Source organism: Myotis daubentonii, chromosome 8 (assembly GCF_963259705.1).
Source record: "Myotis daubentonii chromosome 8, mMyoDau2.1, whole genome shotgun sequence".
In the NCBI taxonomy this organism is placed as follows: Eukaryota; Metazoa; Chordata; class Mammalia; order Chiroptera; family Vespertilionidae; genus Myotis; species Myotis daubentonii.
Window position 1 is genome coordinate 13,597,305 of NC_081847.1, and position 24,421 is coordinate 13,621,725.

General features: G+C 45.5%; 1 protein-coding gene across 1 annotated transcript in view; it reads left to right on the forward strand.

Moving 5' to 3' along the window:
* Nucleotides 1-24,421, forward strand: part of NINL (ninein like) — a 105,971-nt gene that overhangs the window by 25,915 nt on the left and 55,635 nt on the right. Inside the window, exons 2-5 of the mRNA XM_059705365.1 lie at nucleotides 10,088-10,281; nucleotides 14,802-14,898; nucleotides 19,653-19,825; nucleotides 22,165-22,231. Coding sequence (XP_059561348.1) covers nucleotides 10,099-10,281; nucleotides 14,802-14,898; nucleotides 19,653-19,825; nucleotides 22,165-22,231 — 520 coding nt within the window. The 5' untranslated portion in view covers nucleotides 10,088-10,098. The remainder of the gene's footprint in view (nucleotides 1-10,087; nucleotides 10,282-14,801; nucleotides 14,899-19,652; nucleotides 19,826-22,164; nucleotides 22,232-24,421) is intronic.

Consider the following 24,421-nt stretch of genomic DNA (forward strand, 5'->3'; position numbering starts at 1 on the left):
GTTTCTCTTTATCTGTATGTTGTCCACAGTTCTGCATTCAGCCACTGAATTTGTCCTGGTTTTCGGATGGTTTTGATGTGGAAACACTTTGTGCGTGTGTGGAATCCGGAGGAGAGTTAGGTAATTCAGTTCGTAAGAAGAAACCGAAGAGGCCCTTGAGCCCCCAGGAACATTTTACCTACTTTGCTGTGAGGCCTGCACTCAACCCCAGCCCCACCTGAGAGTTTGGGGGAGGCACTCCCTGTGTTTCTTTTCTCCTTGCCGGGGGCCCGGGGAAGGATCAGAGGGGAAGGGGTGTTCTGGCCTCTGCTCTCACACATGGACGTGAGGGAGTCTAAACAACCTTCCTGTGGCTACTGCACCTTGGGTTCCCAGCAGGGGGCAGGATTAAGGCAGCTTGTTTTTCTTACCTTAGTGGCCAGTGCTTTAGGTTGATTGCCTTTCCAGAGAGGGAGGGAGGAGCAGTTTTCAGTGAGGCATTTGTAGAATTAAGATTTGAGCAGGAGGAAGACTGGGAAGCTGGGGCCCTCTGTGTGGGAAAGTAGTTCTGATGTTATTGGTACTATAATGAGCTCTAAGAATTAGTAGCAGTTTCTCTGTATCCAGCCCTGGCCTTTTCTATAACTGTTCCTTCAGCAGCCCAGGGAAGGTGTTTTTGATCCAATTGAGGCGTCATGCGGGGCTGGTGTCTGACTACCTTACAGCGAGGGTATGGGAAAGGGCACTTAGTTGTGAAGGCAGCATTGCCAGCCTCTTTGGTTACTTAGAGCCATCTTTGCAGCAGTCAGAAAGATTCTGATTCTTTAAAACATTTGCACAAAGTCCTTGGCCCATTTCCATTTACGTTGGTGGCAGGTATGTGCCACTCTCTGGACACCTTACCCTGCAGTGTTGTAGCTGACATTAACATGCAGGGGAATCAATTGCCTAGAGGCTCATAAGTTCAGATTTGGGGGCTTCAGCATTGCTTTATGGGAATGGACTGCAACCCAGTCCATTTCCGTGTCCATTTTAGTAACTTATGTTAAGTGCCCACCTGACATCAAAAGGCAAAGCTCACATGATTTGATCAAATACTGAAATTCAGTACGACGGACTATGCAGCAGCAGGCAGCTGTGTCCTCATAGCTTCTACCTAGTGAGTGTCTTCTGTCACCACCCTCTGTGTCTGAGCCTGCAGCCCACTGCTTGTCCCTCTTCCCTGCCCAGCTCTGTGACCACCCAGTCAGCCACCACAGGCGGAGAGGCCAAGGGAACATGACTGTCCTGCAGGAGACACCTTGTGCTCTGTTTACCACCGGCACCAGGTCCAGGCCCAGAGGAAGCTTGGACGAACTGAGAGAACTAGGAAAACAGATTTTCAGTCATCTCATCTTGTGGGGAATACAACTTTTCCTTGTAGTATTTTTACAGGAGGAAGGTCAGTGGATCAGGAAATCAGACAGCAGGAAATCAGATGCTCAAACCTGGGATTACAGACCTGCTTCCTGTTGGACATCGCCAGCTCCGGAGCCAGGCCTGTTCAGAATGTCATAGGCAAGAACAAAGTGTGTGCATGTCCACATGCGCTCCTTAAGGTTTAGCTTCTCTTTGAGCAGACGTGGGGAACCTTTCTTCTGCCAACGGCCATTGGGATATTTGTAACATCCTTCTCAGGCCATACAAAATGATCAACTTAAAAAATTAGCCTGCTATATTTAACTCACCCCTCATGCCTTGGCAGAGCCAGACCAAATGATTTTATGGGCCTCATACCGCCTGCGGGCCAGACATTCCCCACCCCTGCCTCAGGGAAGAAAAGTAAATGAAAACACAGTGATCATTCCACGTGGAGGACAGTGATCTGAGTTGGAAAGGCCACATTGATTTCCTTGCTGTTTACTCCCGTTTGGATGGTGTCATGTTTATCTTTCAGGTGATACACCAGGGTTTGGACTGGCCACAGCTCACCTGAGTGCACAGGCCAGTCACCAGTGTCTCAACTCCAGGTGTCTTTCACTCAGATAAACCCCAGGACCTGACCCAGGACTTCACTATTAGTGGGGCAGAGACAGGCCAGTTCCCAGAGAGATGCAGGAGGGCTGGGAGAGAAACAGAGGGAGGGAGGGAGAAGACGGGTAGGTGAGAGACAGAAACGGAGGCAGAATGCACAACACAAATGGAAGTGGTAGACTTATTTCGACTCCTTTCTGGAGCTCTTTATGGATGCCCGTGAAATCCTACTCTGGCCATAAATGGGACGGAGCATCCTGAGGCAACAACGTCTCTTTGCAGGTCCCCCACACCCTGACTTCTGCCCCCTTGCACAGCTCAGAACTGTTACCTCATACCCCCCCTCCCCGCCCCCTTTGAGGCTTCCCTGTCCACCCAGCAGCTTGGTGCTGCCTGACTGCCACACTGGCATGTTGTGTGGGCATAACATTTCCATTCTTGTGCCAAGTTTGGTTTTCTAGAGGTTAATGTTTTCTTAGTTTTTACTTATTTACCTCTTAATATATTGATTCTTTCCCAAATGTTCCATCAGCTCTGTCAGAAACCTAGCCATGTTATTTTCCATAGGGTCACAAGAACACAGGATCTGTTGGTTCCTGGTTGTCTGTTTTGTGTGGGTTGCTCTCTGGTCCTGCTCAGGGCTGCCCTCTGTGGACAAAAAAGGGGTGTGTGTGTCTGTGGAAAGCAACCTCACAGGGTGATGTGATCATAAATTCCTCACTGGGTAGGTCATGGTTAGTAGTCACATCCCAGGCATGTAACTTCTTTATTAAAAGGCTTATCTTTGCCTTAAGGCCTTTGTTTCTGTGCATCTATCAGGGGTGGGGAACCTTTTTCTGCCAAGGGCCATTTGGATATTTATAAGATTATCCACTTAATATAATTCACTTAATATGAATTTATGTTGCTATGAAAAAAAGCTCCTAGATTTATTGCATTTCGAGTCCTGCCTACGGTTTCCTTGGCAGGGCCAGACCAAATGATTTCGTGGGCCTTATGTGTGGGCCTTATGCGGCCTGGGTCGGACATTCCCCACCCCTGACTAAGTTAACACACCTTTAAATGCTCTCTCAGATCCCTCAGGAGAGCACATTCATCTTAACTGCCTTGTAATTCTATCCCTGGCGTTGCTTCCTCCCACCTTCATGTAATCTTCCTTACATTCCTTCTTTAATCAAGTGCATAAAAGGAAGCTGCAGAACTGTTAATTCTCTGGAGCTTTGAAATCTTGCTCCCTGGTGTATATTGTCAGTTTGGTTCAAATAAACTCTTATAAAATTCTCTACAGGTTTGGATGTTTCTTACTTCGGCCTAGAACAGTCCCCACTGCTTGCATGTGACCCAGATCCTAGGTCAGCCGTGGGCAAACTACGGCCCGTTTGAAATGAATAAAACTAAAAAAAAAAAAAAAAAAAAGACCGTACCCTTTTATGTAATGATGTTTACTTTGAATTTATATTAGTTCACACAAACACTCCATCCATGCTTTTGTTCCGGCCCTCCGGTCCAGTTTAAGAACCCATTGTGGCCCTCGAGTCAAAAAGTTTGCCCACCCCTGTCCTAGATCCTGTGTCTTCTGCTTTCTTGGTTAATCCCCCAATTTGCAGTACAAATTCTGGTAGCTTCCAGATTAGGTTGAAAGGGTTCTTCCCAGAGGATGTGTGTCAAAGGCAGTCCTCTAACTCTCAGTCATGCTGTTGAGAGTCCATGCTGTGCCACTCCCCCCCCCCCCCCCCCCCCCCCCCCCGTCAGTGTGGGACTGCCCCTTTCTCTCTAGACTCTTTCCCGACATGTTTGTTCTAAAATTTCATGAGGATGTACTTGAAATTATGGTATGGGTATGTTTTTTCTTTTCTTTTTTTTTTAGACATTCAATTATTTTTCTTTAAAATATTTTTGTCCAGCAATATTTTTATTAGAAGTGTATTTACAGTTACATAGTGGAGATGAACCCGATATTAGGAGAGGTTGGTAACTCCCAGATTGGTTGATTAGGTCCTTTAACAAGAGTTCATGTAATTATCTGCAAGCTACTTGTTGTGTAACATGAGGGCTGTGGTCAGTTCCAAGTGGAGGGGCACCGCTGCTTGCTTCCTGCCTAGTCTGTGGAGGTGATATGGCCCATATCACTAAAGTGGAGCCTTGCTGGGTAGCACACAGATTGTACACACTGTGCAGAAAGAAAGTGATGATTTTTAAAAAATGAAATTATGTTGCATTATATTTACAAACTCTTGCAACCCTAGAACATTTTGGGGATCATCTGAGTTTTAAAATGAAATTAATATGTAAAACTTGAACCGATTTGGAAACCTCCAATGGGAATTGTAAGGCTTTGCTGTTTTTATTCACTTTATTCCTAAAGTTTATTGCTTCTACTCTAAAGTTGATATATTTTTATTGCAAAAAATGTTTTGGATAAGACTAGCAGAATGGCTGTTTTTAAAAATCACCTGTTGCACTATTCATCCTAGTGGTTCAGTAGTGAAACTGTCAAATTATAAATGTCCATCCTGGTGTGTTGGGTACATCTTACCTTGACAAAGTGATTCTGCTCTTAGGCACTCAGTTGAAAATTCTAGTGTTCCTTTGGGAAAAGGAACCAAACTGTTTGCTCCCTTGGGTTCTATTTCTGATGGTGGTCCTGACCTTTTTTTTTTTTTTTAAATTCTTTATTGTTGAAAGTATTACATATGTCTTCTTTTCCCCCTATTGACCTCTCCCCACCTGCTCCCGCCCCCCCCTACACAAGCCCTCACCCCCCTACAGTCTGTGTCCATTGGTTATGCTTATAACTCCTTTGGTTGATCTCTTACCACCCCCCTCAACTTCCCATGCCTTCTCACTGAGGTTTGACAGTCTGTTCGATGCTTCTGTGTCTCTGGATCTATTTTTGTTCATCAGTTTATGTTGTTCATTATATTCTACAAATGAGTGAGATCATGTGATATTTATCTTTCTACGACTGGCTTATTTCTCTTAGCAATAATGCTGTCCAGTTCCATCCATGCTGTTGCAAATGGATAGAGTTATTTCTTTTTAACAGCAGCATAGTATTCCATTGAGTAAATGTACCACAGTTTTTTAATCCACTCATCTGCTGATGGGCACTTAGGCTGTTTCTAAATCTTAGCTATTGTAAATTGTGCAACTATGAACATAGGGGTGCTTATATCCTTTCTGATTGGTGTTTCTAGTTTCTTGGGATATATTCTTAGAAGTAGGATTACTGGGTCAAATAGGAGTTCCATTTTTAATTTTTTGAAAAAACTGCATACTCTTTTCCACAGTGGCTACACCAGTCTGCATTCCCACCAGCAGTATACGAGGGTTCCGTTTTCTCCACATCCTCGCCAGTGGTATGTTTTTTCTTGTCCCACATGGTGGGACTTTGCCATCTGTCTGCTTGGAAAAGTCTTGTATTATTCTAGTAACCCCCCTTCCCTTCAACTGGTTTCTTTTCTTTGTTCATAGAGGATGCCTGGAGATTTGGGATTGATTTTTTTTTTTGATAAGGAAAATCCAGATTAAAGTGCCATAAAACAGAATCAGGTAATTTCAGAAAGCAAGCCATCAAATTTAGAGCTCTTTTTTTTTTTTTAATTTTTATTTATTTATTTATTTTTTTAGCATTTTAAAAATTAATTATTTAAAAACATTTAATTGTGGAAAAAAACATAATTTAAAATTTACCCTCTTAACCATTTTTTAATGTACCTTCAGCAGTATTAACTATATGTACATTGTTGCACAACAGATCTCTGGAACTTTTTCATTCTGCAGAACTGGCCAGCGTTAGAGCGTCAGCTCTCACACCAAGGGTCGAGGGTTCAATTCCCAGTCAAGGGCACATACCTGGATTATAGGTTCGTGCGCCCCCAGTTGGGGCTTATTTGAGAGACAATCAGTCGATGTGTCTCTCTCACCTCAATGTTTCTCTCTCTCTCCCTCCCTGCCACTCTCCCTCTGAAAAGCAATGGAAAAAATATCCTTGGGTGAGGATTAACCAAAAAAACCTACTCAAACAAAAAAACTGAAGTTCTATACCCATTGAACAAGTCCTCCCATTTTCCCCTCCCCCAGCGCCTGGAAACTACCATTCTACTTTCTGTCTCCATGATGTTGACCACTTTGAATAGTGCATTTAAATGGAATCAGTATTCGTTCTTTTGTGACTGGCTTATTTCAATTAAAGTAATGTCCTCAAGGTTCATCTATTGTAGCATGTGGCAGGATTTTCTTCCTTTCAAAGACTGAATAACATTGCAGTATATAAATATATATATATATCCTATATAACAAAGAGCTAATATGCTAATTAGACCAAACAGCAGTACGGACAACCTTCTAGACGAAGCTGGAGCAGTGAGGGCTGGCAGGGGCTGCAAGGGCTGCAAGGGCCAGCGAGTGCATTGGGCCTCTAGTCCTATACTAATAAAAGAGAAAAATCGTAATTGGCATACGACCGATACCTTTTTCATTGGCTAATCAGTGAGATATGCAAATTAAAAAGGTCTGCCAACTAACATGGCAGTTAACCGCCAAAAAAGATGGCGGCTAATTTGCATATTGCAGGCAGGATGGTACAGCGCCATCAGAGAGCGGGTTGGGGGTGTGAGTGCAAGCAGTCGCCCGAGACCTGATCCTACTGGTAGACCCGGACGCGGGCTGGCGAGGCGGCTGCGGCGTCCGCCCGCACTCACGCCGCCAACCCACGAGAGCGGGTAGGGGGCGTGAGTGCCAGCGGTCTCCCAGGACCCGATCCGGCTGGCAAACCCGGACACGAGCCGGCGGGGTGGCTGCGGCATCCGCCTGCACTCACACCCTCAACCTGCGAAAAAGAAAAGTGACCTCCTGATTCATAGGTCAATGCTCAATCACTCAGCCATCCCGGAGGGGCTACAATAATTTTTAAGAAATATAAAAATACTAGAGGCCTGGTGCACGAAATTCATGCACTTGGGGGGTGGTTCCCTCAGCCTGGCCTGCATCCTCTTGCAGTCTGGGGAGCCCTCAGGGGATGCCTGTGGGGAGCAGGCCTAAACCACAGTTGAACATCCTTAGTGCTGCTGTGGAGGCTCCCACCACTGCTGCTGCACTCTCCAGCCATCAGCCTGGCTTGCGGCTGAGCAGCGTTCCCCCAGTGGGAGCGTACTGACCACCAGGGGGCAGCTCCTGTGTTGAGCATTTGCCTCCTGGTGGTCAGTGCGCGTCATAGCAACCAGTTCTGCTGTTCGGTCGATTTTCATATTAGCCTTTTATTATCTATCTATCTATCTATCTATCTATATAAAAGGCTAATATGCAAAGTGTCCCCTTGGGAGTTTGGGAGTTCAATCACTTGCTGTGACATGCACTGACCACCAGGGGGCGGCACAGAATAAAGGAAGGCCCTGGCCAGCAGCAGGAAGGTCCCAATCAGTCACTGATTGCTGGTCAGGCCTAGGGATCCTACCCATGCACGAACTTCATGCACCAGGCCTCTAGTATAGGGTATAAATTAGGAAAATATGTAATAGTACAAAATCATCCCTTACTATTTTGGTGGTTTTTTTTTCTTTTTTGAATATAGGATTTGGCAAAAGTAAGTTTATAGGTGTGAGTATGGGAAACAGAGTTTATTCTTGTATAATTTTTTATTAATTACTAGGGGCCCTGTGCACGAAATTCGTGCACTGGGTGTGGCGGGGGGGGGGGAGTGTCCCTCAGCCCAGCCTGCCCCCTCTCACATACTGGGAGCCCTCAGGCGTTGACCCCCATCACCCTCCAATCGCAGGATCGGCCCCTTGCCCAGGCCTGACGCCTCTGACAGAGGCGTCTGGCCTGGGCAGGGGACCCTCATTTCTCCCCATCACTGGTTCTGCCCCCAGCCCAGGCCTGATGCCTCTGGCCCAGGCATCAGGCCTGGGCAGGGGACCCCCAGACCCCTCCGATTGCTGGCTCTGCCCCTTGTCCAGGCCTGATGCCTCGGCCAGAGGCGTAGACACCCATCACCCTCGGATCGCCTGATTGGCCCCTTGCCCAGGCCTGACGCCTCCGCCCGAGGTGTCAGGCTTGGACAGGGGACCCCCATCTCCCCCCGATCACTGGCTATGGCCCCCGCCCAGGCCTGAGGCCTCTGGCCCAGGAATCATGCCTGGGCAGGGGACCCCCATCTCCCTCTGATGGCTTGCTCCACCCCCTGCCCAAGCCTGACGCCTCTGACCCAGGCTTCAGGCCTGGGCAAGGGGACCATCATATCCCCCCAATCCCCGGCTCAGCCCCCCGCCCAGGCCTGATGCCTCGGCCAGAGGAGTTGACCCTCATCACCCTCCGATCACCAATCACCGGATCGGCCCCTTGACCAAGCCTGAGGCTCCGGCAGAGGTGTCAGGCCTGGGCAGGGGACTCCCAGCTCCCCGCGGTTGCAGGCTCCGCCCCTGCCCAGGCCTAACACCTCTGGCCTAGGCGTCCGGCCCGGGCAGCGGGGACCCACAGCTGCAGCGGCCCCGCGATCGTGGGCTTCGCTTTAGGCCCAGGCAAGGGGCCCCTAGCTCCCGGGACCGCCAGCTTCGACCGTGTCCAGCTCCCATCGCTGGCTCCACCCCTACTTCCTGCTATCATTGGCCAGGGCGGCAAAGGTGCCTGATTCTCCGATCATGGCTGGGGGGCAGGGCAAAGGCGGCCCCAGGGCCGCCTTTGCCCTGCCCCCCAGCTCATAGCTCCCCCCTGGGCTTCCGATCACTGTCAGTGGCAGGGGGCTTCTTCCTGCTTTCCCTTTTGCCTCCCTGCATTGTGCCTACATATGCAAATTAACCGCCATCTTGTTGGCAGTTAACTGCCAATCTTAGTTGACAGTTAACTGCCAATCTTAGTTGGCAGTTAACTGCCAATCTTAGTTGGCAGTTAATTTGCATATAGCCCTGATTAGCCAATGAAAAGGGTATCGTCGTACGCCAATTACCATTTTTCTCTTTTATTAGTGTAGATTGTATTATTTTCCATATAAACAACTGTTAACCTATTTTTGCCCCACTCTGTATATTTTCCTCAGGAAGTTGCAGAGTTTTTGATAGAACTATTATGAGCCATAAGTGAATTATATGTATAGTGACCAGTGAATATATTAGCTCTAATTATTATAAGTAGTAGTTATCCTTTCTTAATGTTTTATTAACTATATTTTCTGTGCTATTAAATATTTTTTTAGGAATGGATTTTCAAGACTAGTTCTTATTCTGCCGTGTACATACACTATGATTTAGCAAAATTCTTTTGTTGGATGGTTTAGATTATTTTCTGTCCTTATATAAGTAGTAGTCTGATGAACTCATATCTTTGTGTGTAGCATTGTTTCTTTTAGTATAAAGGAATTTTTAAAAGGGATTATGAAATTCATTTATTTGAAATAACTAGGTGAGATAATCAAAATACTTCAAAATTTCTTGATGTATAGACCAAGTAGCCTCCCTAGACATTTACTAACTGTCGCTTCCTCCAGGGTGTGTGAGACACCCTTCTCTGACAGCCTCAGTTAGCAATGAAATTTTCATTCTTGATAATTTGAAGGTCGCAAATAGTATCTGTTTTAATAATTTGAACATTTTTAGATGATTATTAACCATATATTTTTCTCCTTTAATGATTTGTCTACTTAAATTCTCTCTTTTTATTGGAGTTTCCATTTTTCTTATATTTGTAAGGGAAAAAATCATACTTGAAATGTGTAGAGAACAATTAGAATGTATATTAATGATTTTTTTAGGTGGTGAAATTTTGGATGATTTTAGTTATCTTCATATTCATCGTTTTACCTGATTATTCTGTAATAGGTTTTTGTGGGTGTTTTTTTTTTTTTTTTTTTGACAGAACAAAAATTTCTACTTCTCGGAAGGAGGACTGGCTCTCTAGTGACACGTTTTTGGCCTCTTCTGCAAAGGTGCAGGCAATGCCTCCCAGCCCCACGTAAACCCGAGAGGCTCTGGTGACCTTTCCTTACACGCCAGCTTCTACCCTGGGCCTGGGCCACACCGTCTGGAGCATAGAGTGAGAGAATGTGTGAGGTATGGCAGTAACAGTGTACCATTGTTTTTGTTTTTTCGCATGTCATGTCCAGCCTGCTATGGGATGGATGAAGAAGAAGAGGACCACTATGTTTCACAGCTCAGGGAAGTCTACAGCAGCTGTGACACCACAGGGACAGGCTTTCTGGATCGGGAGGAGCTGACCCAACTCTGTCTTAAGCTTCATCTGGAAAAGCAGCTTCCCATCCTTCTGCAGACACTTCTTGGAAATGACCACTTTGCCAGGGTGGGTATTTGACTTCATTCTCATTAAGAAAGGCACAGATTACTTTTGTTGGCGATTATTGGCATTTGATAAATATCAGCTGAATAAAGATACTTGTCAAAGGAAAGTTACACAGCTTGAAATTCATCTTGCAGTTGGACAAAATTTCAGTCTACTATTAAGGAGCAAAGGATACTTATGTTTAGAAGTATTCTGTGATTTCATATAAGCAAGAAAGAAAATGAACTCAGATAGTTCTTTTTTCTAGGAAATTGAAGATCATCTAAATGGTGATCCAAAACCTAGATAAAAACTTTCCTGATAGAAACACTCACCTTGTTCCAATCTCTTGAATGTGTCCAGAGGTTAACATGTTAGTGCTAAAAACAGTGCCTGTTATCCCAAGGTATTTTATTTTTCTGATGCAATTAAAAATGGGATTGTTTTTTCTTAGTTTCCCCCCTTTAAAAAAAATATATTTTTATTGATTTCAGAGAAGAAGGGAGAGGGAGAGAGAGATAGAAACATCAATGATGATAGAGAATTATTGTTCAGCTGCCTCTATTGGGGATCAAGCCTGCAACTTGGGTATGTGCCTTTGACCGGAATCTAACCCAGGACCCTTTAGTCTGCAGGCTTACGCTCTACCCACTGAGCCAAACCGGCTAGGGCAGCTGTGGGCAAACTACGGCCCGTGGGCCGGATCCGGCCCGTTTGAAATGAATAAAACTAAAAAAAAAAAAAAAAAGACCGAACCCTTTTATGTAATGATGTTTACTTTGAATTTATATTAGTTCACACAAACACTCCATCCATGCTTTTGTTCCGGCCCTCCGGTCCAGTTTAAGAACTCATTGTGGCCCTCGAGTCAAAAAGTTTGCCCACCCCTGGGCTAGGGCTTAGTTTCCCTTTTTGATAGTTCATTATAGGTGTATAGAAATGCAACTGATTCCTGGATATTAATTTTGTATCCTGCTACTTTACTGAATTCAATGATCAGTTGTAGTAGTATTTTTGGTGGAATCTTTAGGGTTCTCTATGTACAATATCATGTCAGCTGCAAATAATGACAGTTTTACTTCTTCCTTTCTAATTTGGATGCCTTTTATTTCTTCTGCTTGTCTGATTGTTGTGGCTAGAATTTCCAGTACTATGTTGAATAAGAGTGGTGAAAGCGGATATCTCTGTCCTGTTCCTGATATTAAGGGAAATGCTTTTAGTTTTTGCCCATTGAGGATATCTTCCTTGATCCATTAGTTGTTTAGTAGCATGTTGTTTAGTCTCTACATATTTGTGTTTTTTCCAGTTTTCTTTCTGTAATTTATTTTTATTTTCATGTCATATGTTCAAAAAATATGCTTCCTATGATTTATATCTTGTTGAGTTTATTGAGGTTTGTTTTGTGGCCTAATATGTGATCTGTCCTGGATAATGTTCCCTGCACATGAAAAAGTATATTATTTTGAAGTTTTTGGATGAGATGTTCTATTACTTTTTATTAAGTTAATCTGGTCTAATGTGACATTTATGACCACTTATTAATTTTCTGTCTGGATGATCAATTCATTGATGTGAATGGGACATTAAAATTTCCTACTCTTATTGAATTGCCATGAATTTCTCCCTTTATATTCATTATTATTTGCTTTTTATATTTAGGTTCTCCTATGTTTGGTGTATAGTTACAATTGTTTATATCCTGTTCTTGTATTAACCCCTTTCTCATTATGTAATTGCCTTCTTTGTCTTTTTTTTTTTTTTTAACATTCTTTGTTTCAAAGTATATTTTGTCTGATATGAGTATTGCTACTCCAGCTTTCTTTTTATTTCTATTTACATGGAATATCTTTTTCTGTCCTTGCACTTTCAGTCTGTATGTGTCTTTCAATTTTTAGCAGCATATAGATGGGCCATGTATTTTAATCCATTCAGCTATCCTATCTGTCTTTTTTTATTGGAGCATTTAATCCATTTACATTTAAAATGGATTTCCTTGTGATCTGCTGGTTTTCTTTAGTGTTTGTTTGGGAACTTTATCTTTATTCTTTGTGTATATCCGTTGTAGGTTTCTGGTTTTTAGTTACCATGAAGTTCTGTATCTATGGCAGTATATTTTAAGCTGATAGTCATTTAAGTTTGACTATATCTAAAAGGATTACATTTTTTCTCCCCCCCACCTACACTTTGTTTTTGGTGAATTTCACTGTATTTATTAAATACTAGAGGCCCAGAGCATGAATTCGTGCACAAGTGGGGTCTGGCCAGTCCACCCTGATTGGGGTAGGAGGGGCCGATTGGGGGAGGGGTCAGCTGTGGGGAGGGGCCGCAGGTGGTTGGCCGGCCGGCCCTGCCCCTTGGTCAAACTCCTGGTTAAACTCCTAGTCAAACTCCCAGTCGATGGGACGATTTGCATATTAGCCTTTTATTATATAGGATTTGCCTTTATCTGTGTGATTTTTTTTTCTATCTAATATTTTCTTATTTCTATTTATGACCTTTCCTTTTGTTTATCGGAGGCCCTTTATTTTTACTTTTTTTTAAAATATTTTATTGAGTTTTTACAGAGAGGAAAGGAGAGAGCTAGAGAGTTAGAAACATCTATGAGAGAGAAACATCGACCAGCTGCCTCCTGCACACTCCCCACTGGGGATGTGCCCGCAACCAAGGTACATGCCCTTGACCGGAATCGAACCTGGGACCCTTCAGTCCGCAGGCCAACGCTCTATCCACTGAGCCAAACCGGTTTCGGCCAGAGGCCCTTTAGCATCTCTTGTAAAGCTGGTTTAATGGCTATGGACTCCTTAATTTTTTGCTTGTCCAGTAAACTCTTTTCTCTCCTTCAATTCTGAATGAAACCTTTCTGGGTAAATTATTCTAGGATATAGGTTCCTTTCTTTCATCACTTTAAAGATGTTCTGCCATTCCCTTCTAGCTTATAAAGTTGCTGCTGAGAAATCAGCTGATACCTTTATGGGGTTTCCTTTCTTCTTGCTGCCTTCAAGATTGTCTCTTTAACTTTTGCCATTTTAATTACAATATATCTTGGTCTCTTTTAGTTCATCTTGGTTGGAATTCTTTGTGCTTTTTGCAGCTATCTGTCTCTTTTCTTTCACAAGTCAGGAAAGTTTTCAGCCATTATTGCTTCCAATAAAGTTCTTATTTCTTTCTAACTTCTCCTTCTTGGACCCCTATAATGTGAATGTTAGTGTGCTTGCTATTGTCCTAAAGGCCCTGTAAATGATCCTCAGTTGATTTTTTTTTAATTGTTGCTGTTCTAATTAGTTGATTTCCATTAATCTGTCTTCAAGGTCACTGATCTTTTCTTCTGTGTTAGCTAAGCTACTATTGATTATTTCTAGTGTATCATTATATTCTTCAGCCCTCTTAGTTTCTTTTTTTTTTTTAATATATTTTATTGATTTTTTTACAGAGAGGAAGGGAGAGAGAGAGAGTTAGAAACATCGATGAGAGAGAAACATCGATCAGCTGCCTCCTGCACATCTCCTCCTGGGGATGTGCCCGCAACCCAGGTACATGCAACCCAGGTACATGCCCTTGACCGGAATCGAACCTGGGACCCTTCAGTCCGCAAGCCGACGCTCTATCCACTGAGCCAAACCGGTTTTGGCAAGCCCTCTTGGTTTCTTACTATACTTTCTAACTCTTTGTTGAAGTTCTCCCTAAATGTCTCTATTTCACTCTCAAGTTTGGTGTGTATCCTTATGACTTTCCTTTTAATTTTTTATCAAATTGCTTATCTCTGTTTCGTTAGTTTTATTTTCTGGTTGATTTTTCTTGTTCCTTCATGTGAGAGGTATTCTTCACTTCATTTTGTTCACCTTTCTTTGTTTATATGAATTAGACAAAATATTTCTCTCTCCCAATCTTGAAAAAGTGACCTTGTGTGTGCTGGGTGGTTTTGAGAGTCCATTGGAGCCAAGCAGGTGCCTGTGGCATCTGGGACACTGGCCTACACCGCTGTAGTAGTCTGGGTGGGCAGGCCAGGTTCATGTAGGAGTGTCCTGTTGATCCTGCTTGCTTCCTTTGTTTGGAGCCAAAACGGACTCCCAGAATGTGCTATGGCAATCAAGCAGGTAAGCCAGAGCACGTGGAGAGCCCCCACCTGACTGATGGAGGTGGACAAGGGACATAAACAGTGGTGCTCACTGGCACCTTCACTTCTGGAGAATTCCTGCAGATACTCGGGGCTCCCGCGGTTCCCTAGCCTTCTCTACTCGTTCTCTTTCTCTCCTTTATTCATAAGCTGTCTGATCAGTCCCCAGTTGTCTCTCAGGCATGATTGCTCTCTAAATAGGTGTATATTTCAGTGTGCTTTCAGTGTCTGTCTGTGTTATTACCACCTTGGACCTCCTCCTTTTAAAAAATCTTAGGTAAATTTTTGGGGAAAAATAAAAGTTCTCAATGCAAAAAGGCAACAATAAGATGTTTCCATCTGAGGAAATAAAACAAACAAAAGGCTGATGCATTATAGATTTGTTCTGTTGAAAGTAACTTTGACCTCTTTTCTTAAATTCACCCAGGTTAACTTTGAGGACTTTAAGGAAGGCTTTGTGGCAGTGTTATCATCAAGGGCTGGTGTTGGCTCCTCGGATGAAGACAGTAGCTCTTTGGAATCAGGTAAGAGGATTTCCTCCCCTCACTTTAGTTTCTTTTCATTATGTATAACATATTGGGGTATAATATCCTGATTGAAGAATCTAGTAGATTGAGATTAAATTCTAACCCTGTTCTATCACTGCTGAGCAGTGACAACTGGGACAAAACATTTCTGTTTTTTTCTCCTATTTTCTTCTTTGTAAAATAGTATTATAAGATAGAAATCCTGTTATTTTCCTTTAAACTGTGCACAGTACTCTGAATACTGCTGACACTCTGGTCACCAGATGTGTGGTAGTTTTTCCCGTGCTGTAATTCTCTGACACCATTTGGGTGCTCTACAATTAATTAATTCTGACATGATCTACCTAGAGATAGTGTCAGATCTGACAGGTTAAGGGCTGAATCCCATTAATTCTTCACTTTAGATGCTGGTCGCAAGTCCAGGTTGTCACCTGTGCTTCTGACCAATAGCTATGAGTCAGAGGTTCTCAAAACCGACTCCTCTGATTCGATTAATTTGCTAGGGCAGCTCACAGAACTCAGAGTTTTACTCACTAGATCACTGGTTTATTAAAGAAGTATTTAACTCAGGCTCGGCCGGTGTGGCTCAATGGTTGAGCGTTGACCTATGAACCAGGAGGTCAGGGTTCAATTCCCGGTGGGGGCACATGCCTGGATTGCTAGCTCAATCCCCAGTAGGGGGTGTACAGGAGGTAGGCAATCAGTGGTTCTCTCTCATCATTGAAGTCCCTATCTCTCTCTCCTCTGTTCCTCTCTCTCTAAAATCAATAAAAACATGTTTTTTAAAAAAGTAAATAACTCAGGAATAGCCAGATAGAAGAGATGCATAAGACAAGGCGTGGGAAAGGGCCCGAGCTTCCAGGTCCTCTCTGCATATGCCAGTCTCCCCAGGCTCCAAATGGTCACCAACCCAGAAGCTCCCCAAACCCCATCCTGCTGGCATGAGAGGGAGAAGGTGTCTCAGGGAGGGCATACAGCAATTTAATTGAGGAAAGCTTTTTTTTTTTTTAATTGCTTAAAGTATTACAAAGAGTATTACATATGTATCCATTTTATCTCCCCGCCCTAGACAGTCCCCTAGCCTCGCCTATCCCCCAGTGTCTTATGTCCATTGGTTATGCTTATATGCATGCATACAAGTCCTTTAGTTGATCTCTTACCCCCCTACCTCCTGCCCCCCAACCCTCCCCGGCCTTCCCGCTGCAGTTTGACAATCTGTTTGAGGCAGCTCTGCCTCTGTATCTATTATTGTTCAAAAGTTTATAATGGTCTCTATTGTCCATGAATGAGTGAGATCATGTGGTATTTTTCCTTTATTGACTGGCTTATTTCACTTAGCATAATGCTCTCCAGTTCCATCCATGCCGTTGCAAATGGTAAGAGTTCCTTCCTTTTTAGAGCAGCATAGTATTCCATCGTGTAGATGTACCACAGTTTTCTAATCCATTCATCTACTGATGGGCACTTAGGCTGTTTCCAGATCTTAGCTATGGTGAATTGTGCTGCTATGAACATAGGGGTGCATATATCCTTTCTGATTGGTGTTTCTGGTTTCTTGGGATATATTCCTAGAAGTGGGATCACAGGGTCAAATGGGAGTTCCATTTTCAGTTTTTTAAGGAAACTCCATACTGTCTTCCATAGTGGCTGCACCAGTCTGCATTCCCACCAGCAGTGCACAAGTGTTCCTTTCTCTCCACATCCTAATTGAGGAAAGCTTTGAAATCTAAAAGAAATTACAAAACAAAACTGTCATCAGTGAGAAAAAGCACAAGTTGTATGTCCTCCCTGAGACACCTTCTTGCTCTTATGCCAGCAGATGGGGCTCATGCTAGTGTCCTTCTCCAAGCACCCATCCACAGAGGCCGGGAGCCCACTGCTCGAAGGCCTGATCAAGCATTGGTGGTCCTGGAGAGTCAGATCAAGCGTGGTGCCCTCCAGGATGGTGTTCATTTCAGCTTTCCAGCCCTGGTTCACCTTCTCTGTCTCAGGCCCTTTTGTCAAATGTGGTTTAGACCTCTGCCTCCTCAGCGCCTCATTTACCACCTGCTACTCCATCCATAGCATCACTCTCTTCTTGTTTTGTAATCTGCTTGCCAGTCTTTCCTATAATCTCCCACCCTGATCAGAAAAATGTGCTTTTGATACTCCAGGAAGGAGAGTGTCATTGTGGAATCAAATCCTTGGGATTTTGAAGGACATGCCTGCTTCCCCTCATTCTCCTCTTTTCATTAGAGGCCATTATTGAACATACTAGAGGCCCAATGCATGAAATTCGTGCAAGGGTCTCGGCCCTCGCAGCCCCAGCTTCGTCTGGAAGGTTGTCCTGAAGGTTGTTTGGCTGTCCGGTCTAATTAGCATATTATGCTTTTATTATTCTAGATAACCATATGTGCTCTAATGTTTAGATTTTTTTACTCTTTTCCTATAAATAAAAATGTACACCAGGAAGACACCATTGGATGTCTAGGGTATGCTGCCCTGTCTACCAGAGCCATGAGGGCCATATCTCGTGTTCTGTGGACACTGCGGTGTGTTATGGGGCTGGGCTGGGCTGTGCCTGCGCTGAAATATGCGTGGCTGGGTGACTTACCGTCCTTCCCACCCCCGGAGGGTATGACTCTTATGAATCTGTGGGCTGTTCCATTCATTTTACCATCATTCCTCTGCCCTTGTTGTTTCTGTTCTGACTTACTACATGGACACTTTTCTAGAGTAGCATTTCTCCCTGTTGGAGGGAGGGAGGTGATAGGTTTCTTGAGAACATTGGTGAATATTATAAAAAAGTGTTTTCCCACCTTACCTGTCCACATCTGCACAGAGCATGTGTTTTTCTGGGCGACTCGTTACTCAAGGGAAGTGCTGACTTGCCGGCAACTGAAAAAGTGGGGCCAGCATCCAGGACAGGGTGGGACTCTGGACATGGACTAGGAGTTATCTACGGAGAGGCAGTGGAAGGAAGGAAAATCAAGCTGACAAGGCAGGAACACATGCTGGTTGCGTGATCTCCAGGTGTGCCAACAAGAAGACTGATTCGGGAAGTGGCCACGGTACGGACCTGGGGGCCAGGACTCTGCTTCTGTGGAGGTCTGATGGCTTAGGGGGGTGCGCAGAGCTCCCCTCCAAGCGTCCTGCACCTGGTTTCCCACATGTGCCACAGCTTCTCACCTGACACAAAAGTCCCTCTTCTGACACCACCTTTGGGTGGAAAGAGGAGGATTCTTCCCCACCCACGTGGCCTTCTCCTTGAGCAGATCCCATGAGCTCTCTCACATGGTGAGAGTTTGTTGGGCCAGGGCCTGCCAATGCCTGTTGTTCCGGGGTGGTTAGTAATAGCGCTTGCAGTGACCTCAAAGTGCCTCAATGGGGTGAGGAATTACATGGTCAACCTGTATATTGTCAGCTGCCTTGTATGTCACTCTCTTCATGTTCTACATGTCCCAGGTGAGCATTTCTCCCAGAAACTCTGCCCCTGTCCCTAGTTTTTGTCTGTCACTGGCATCACCATTCTTCCTCTGATGGTCCCAAGGTTAGTGGCTGTGAAATAAAGAAAGAAATGTGGTGGTACTTGACCTTAAGGGGCGTGACTTCTGTTGGGGTGAGGCTCAAGACGCATCTGCAGTGAAATGCTCCTCGTCTCCTGGCCTGGCCGCTCTGGGCTCTGTCTCTCTCCAAGTGGCCCATTCTGGTTGCTTCCCTCTGAAGCCCTGTCCTGTGCTGGCCACTGCCTGTGCTGCCCTCCCTGTCTCTCTCCTGCCTGCCAGGCTCCAGCACAGTTAGCGAGTGTCTTCTCTGCCTGAGAGATCCCAGCTGTTTTGTGCAGATGTGGACAGTTAAGGTGGGAAAAAGGAAGTGCAAAATTATTCAGGTTTAGGGGATTCTCATGAACCTCAAAACTAAGTCCATACCTGCTTGCGCCCCAGACTTGAGACCCGCATGGAGCCTGAGCCTACACAGCTCCATCTGAGGTCTGTGCCCACCCGCATCCTCCATCCAGGCCCTGGGGTCCTAGAGTGAAGTGAGCAGGTGGAAAGTGACCTCCCTGTCTCTGGAGTGGTCTGTTCCTGGATTATTGGGAAGGTTTTTTCCTTTGTATAAAAAGCTAGATTTAGTATTAGTTTTTTATTACCTAAATAAAAGCAAAATATGGTAAAAAGCAAACAAACAAAACAAAACTTAAAGCCTTAGCCATTGTGGCTCAGTTGATTGATCATTGCCCTGTGCACCAGGGGGTCACCAATCCAATTCCAGGTCAGGGCACACACCAGGTTGAGGGTTCGAGCCTCAGTCGGGGTGTATGCAGGAGGCAGCCGATTGATGTTTCTCTCCCACAATGATGTTTCTCTCTCTCGGCTACCCTCCCTCCCTCCTTTCCCTCCCTCCCTCCCTCCCTCCCTCCCTCCCTCCTTCCCTCCCTCCCTCCCTCCCTTCCCTCCCTCCCTCTCCCCCTCTCCCTTCCTCTATCTCTAAAGAAAAAACCAAAAACTTTAAACAGCATGTAAAGTTTACAGTGGAAAGTCCTTGTCTCCCAGCCTGGCTTTCTCAGTCCCCAGCCCGGGGAATAGGATAACTGCTGTTAACTGTTCCCTCTGTTCTCCCAGGTGATTCTGTCAGCATAAAAGTGCATCCGTCAGTGAGACATGCACTCTGTGTCCAAATCTCTGCCTTCTTAAAAGGCATCTCAGTAGCTTGCATGGGCCCAGAGGTTGCTTTAAAGGCCCACCCCTCTGAACCTCCCATTTTCTTTCCAGCTGCCTCCCATGCTGTCCCACCAAAGTATGTGAGTGGCTCTAAGTGGTATGGCCGGAGGAGCCGGCCTGAGCTGTGCGACTCTGCACCCAGAACCAAATGTTTCCCAGAACAGCAAGCCAAGGCCTCCGTGAAAAGCCAGATCCGACGCTCTGCATCTCTGGAAAGTGTGGAGGTGAGTCTGGTCCCCCCTTCCCCACCCCAGGCTGCCAGGCGTGGGGGAAATGGTGATTCATTTCGTCACTGCTCACTGCAGGAAGATGTGAAGGGGCAGGCGGGCATTCCTGAGCATGTTGTCACCAAGAAGCACTGCACTTTGGATAATGACATTTCTTCCTGAAGTGTCTTTAGGCCTGCTTGTCTGCGGGGAATTCAGACAGTGGGGTGGCAGAGAGCTTGTACACAAATCACTTGTTTCTCTCCTTCCCCTGCTCACCACCACCACCTTTCAAGAAGACTATTTTTATGGTTTCACAGGAGTGAAGTGGTAATTGGCCAACGATACAAAAAAGAAGGTGTTTTCTGATGCAGCTGCAGGGTTAGGAATTTGGATGTATCAAGCCCACCGTCCCACCTGCCTCGAGCACTTAGAATATCCCAGCCATACATTTACACCTTGGCGAGCGCGTGCCAGATCCTCTGGGGCCTTGGGAGCTGGCTCTAGCTCCCAGTCTCCCTGAGCTGTTCACTGCAGCTCAGGGATTGACTCAGGGCTTGGGCTGCAGGAGCCTCATAGGCTTCGTGTCCACAGGGCAGATCCACAGCCCGAGAGTTAATTGGACCTATTTTCTTTTTTTTTAAATATATTTTTATTGATTTCAGAGAGGAAAGGAGAGGGAGAGAGAGATAGAAATATCAATGATGAGAGAGAATCATTGATCGTCTGCCTCCTGCACTCCCCTTACTGGGGATAGAGCCTGCAACCCAGGCATGTGCCCTTGACTAGAATCGAACCTGGAACCCTTTAGTCCACAGGCCAACGCTCTATCCACTGAGCCAAACCAGCTAGGGCAATTGAACCTATTTTCAAGGGTTCAAGAAGGTTCCTGGTTCCTGCTCTCCGTGATGACCCTTCTGTCAGATGGGGTGATATGGGGTCTTATCTTTAATAAGATGGCCCTGGACCCCCAGATTAACTTTTTTATATGCTCATTATTTATTGAGACAAAGAAGAAAACAAGCAAATGGGAATTGCGATCCCCACCAACAAATCCCACACATTTGCCTTTTTATTCTATTTTTAACTTGGCCCTCATGGATGGAGGGCTGTGTTGGTGCATCTTTGTGGTGCTGTTCTACTTCTCAAAACCCCTTTGATCTCTAGAACTAGAACATGTGGACATTGCTTTTAGGGTTGTCAGTTGGGTTGAAAAATGGGACACCCCACTGCTCCTACATTCCCCCCCTCAGCTCAGTCCTGGCTCTGAGGAGTGCCGAGTCTTGGTAACTGGCACTCATTCCAGAATCCATCACAGGACACACGGCACCTGTGAAAAGCAAACTTTGATCTTGTGGTCAGCTGCCCGGGTCACAAAACATGAGGTTTTTGTTCTAGTTAGGAGTTTCTTGATGGGCCTCCCCCTTCAGAATGCAGCTCTCAAAGGGCACCCAGGTGTCAGGTGCTTGCTATGCACTGTGCTGTCCACGGAGCTCTTGCAGGGACAGGGAGATCTGCTCTCCTCCGACTGTTTGCAGAAATGCTATGGGTGATGAGGGATGAGTTGAGGACCTTCAAACCTCAGGTTGAGATCCTGTCCTGTGATGCAATGTTAATCAAAGCTCCAGGGCTATTCTTAAAGAGGTGCTGGTTGGGGGAGCGTTTTTCTCTCCAGTTAGGTAGGGTATGAGCTCTTTTATTTTTGTTCTTAAATGTTTGATGTTGACATTATTCAGTGTCCTCCCCCATCCCCCATCCCTTGCCCTCCTCTCCCTCCCTTGGACTTCACCAAACTGTTGTCCGTGCCCATGGGTTATGCATCTATGTTCTTTAGCTAATCCCTTCACCTTCTCTATCCAGTCACCCCCAATCCCCCCTCATCTCCTCTCCCCCCGGCTCAGGCACTGGCCAGCCTGTTCCACGTGTCCATGCTTACGGTTCCATTTTGTTCATCGTTTTATTTTGTTCATTAGAATCCGCTTATTAGTTAGATCATATGGTATTTGATTTTTGCTGACTGGCTTATTTTGCTTAGCATAATACTCTCCAGGTTCATCCATGCTCTTGCAAAGGCTGAGTTCCTTCTCTACCGTGAGGCATGTAGCTTCAAGTTACTGTGCAGCCACCTTGCCTCTCCTGGGACAAGCTCTTGACTGTGTTTTTATTGTGAACTACTGCCTGTGTGTGAGGGCCACCCTGCAGGGTGCGGTTTTATTTGGAGCTGCTGCGTCTCACCAGGATTCTGTTCCTCTTCCTCAGTCATCCCTACCCGTCCTCAAGATATGCCGTCTACTTACTCCTGCTCTGCCCACGCCACCTCCTCGGGGGACTCATGCCCTCTTTTCCTTTTTGTGCAGAGTCTCAAGTCAGAGGAAGAAGCGGAAAGTGCTAAAGGACCTCAGAATGAGCTATTTGAAGCAAAAGGTAAAGCCTTGGCCTCACGCTTGGTGCTTTCACCAGAGCCCCGAAAGCCCCAGCAGCTGGGTCTTTGGACAGTGAGCCAGCCAAGTGTCATTTTCTGGGAAGCGTGTGCTGTGGATGGTGTCCTTGGTGGGCCTCTGCTCTAAGGCGGTCTAGCTATGAGGCTGCCACTGCATTCTCAGCATCACCGAGGCCAGACCTCAGACGGAGACCACTGGCTCAGGAGGCAGTGTGGTCTAGCACACTTCATGGTCTGCAGGGACCTGCACCCCCTTCCTGCTGTGGATGAGTAGCCTTAGCACCTGCCAGGACCCCTGCCTGGGCCCCATATGGAGAGCAAGACGTGTCCTGGTCCTTGGGAGCCTTACGGGAGCAACCAGGAAGGAGCAGCAAGTATATTAAGCAAATTGCAGCACATCGGCCTGCGATGTGTCTCAGGGCAGAAACGTGACCTGGAGAGAGGGATGCCAGGATTGACATTGAATTTCTGCTGCAGCAAAGTATCCGCAGTTGGCACTGAGTACCTTCTAGATCAGAGGTGGGCAAACTTTTTGACTCGAGGGCCACAATGGGTTCTTAAACTGGACCGGAGGGCCGGAACAAAAGCATGGATGGAGTGTTTGTGTGAACTAATATAAATTCAAAGTAAACATCATTACATAAAAGGGTACGGTCTTTTTTTTTTTTAGTTTTATTCATTTCAAACGGGCCGGATCCGGCCCACGGGCCGTAGTTTGCCCACGGCTGTTCTAGATTGTGGCCCTCAAGTGCAGGGCTGTTCAACGTTTACCTGCACAGGTTTCAGGTGAACGGATCTGAACATCGCCTGTGCCACTGGATGAAGCAGATAGACACCCTTAGTGTTAGGAAGAGCATCCAGGCCATCACATTTTAATGTTCTAGACTCAGGGCCTAAGAAAGGGATCTTGGGGCAGGTTATTCACAGAACGACTTGGTGTTGCTCTCTGTCCAGAGAGCAGGCTGGTTTCTTCCCAGCCTTGAACAGAAACCTCTCCATCTGGGTTAGAACACTCATGTAAACCTCAGAGGATTTATTTACCTCCCCTGCCAGCCTTGAGAAGCAAACCCCAGTATCAGAACTGCTTTTACATTTTTCTAGAAATTTTAGACATTTTAAGTTGGAAGGGATCTGAGAGGCGGCCCTTTTCTGCCTGGTTCTATTCTTGCATTTTCTTCCGCTGAAACCTATAGCAATATTTGTGAGCTCTCAGGCCTGGATTTCCTTGGGGAAAGTGTCTTTCTGGTTATTAGTTGGGTTATCAAAGTAATTAACACCAAGGGAGCTCATCTACCTGAAAGGTACCGACCACTGACATAGAACTCAAGTCTGAATTAGGTGTGGCCCTGTGGTGAACTCTTTCTGTGTTGGGCTGGTTGTGGAGGTGAATGTCTGGTTTGAAGCATAGCTTATCTATGAATAGCTTCTCGTGGACACCCTCAACTTATGTCCTCTTCCACAAGTTGTTTCTCTGGCAAAACTTCAGAAACATTAGTAAGCCAACTGGCTAAAGTGGAAAAGTTATGGAAACTGGCCACCCAAACCTACTGATGAGTACTTTTAAAAAAAAGATTTTTAGAAAGATAGGGAGAGGGATAGAGAGAGGAAGAGAGAAACATCAATGTGAAAGTGAAACATCTATCAGTTGACTCCTGCTTGCCCCTAACTGGGGATCAAGCCCGGTTGGGCATGTGCCCTGACTGGGGATCGAACCTGCAATCTTCTGGTGCATGGGACGACTCCCAACCAACTGAGTCACACGGGCCAGAGCCACTGAAAAGTCTTTGCATCTCAAAGGCACCTGCACCTCCTGATGTGAGGTGGTGTGGAGCGCACAGTCTCACCTGTGGAGTGTTTTTTGCCAAGAAAAAACTGAGCCTAAACCCAAATTACAAACTAGCCTTTGATGCTAAATTTATGTTTACAGGAAATATTAGGGATAGAGACACAAGTTAGATGATACCATGAGGAAGCAAACAGACAATCCAGATGGGGGACATTCTGTGGAACCACTACTGGTCCCGTTCTTAAACAAGGCAGTGCTAGGAATTGGGGGACAGGAGAGTAACTCATGATTGAAAGACTTAAGATAAGTAGTAACCAAATGTACTGTCTGGTATCAATTCAAACAAACAAGTCAATTATAAGACTTTTTTGAGACAGTTGGGAAATTG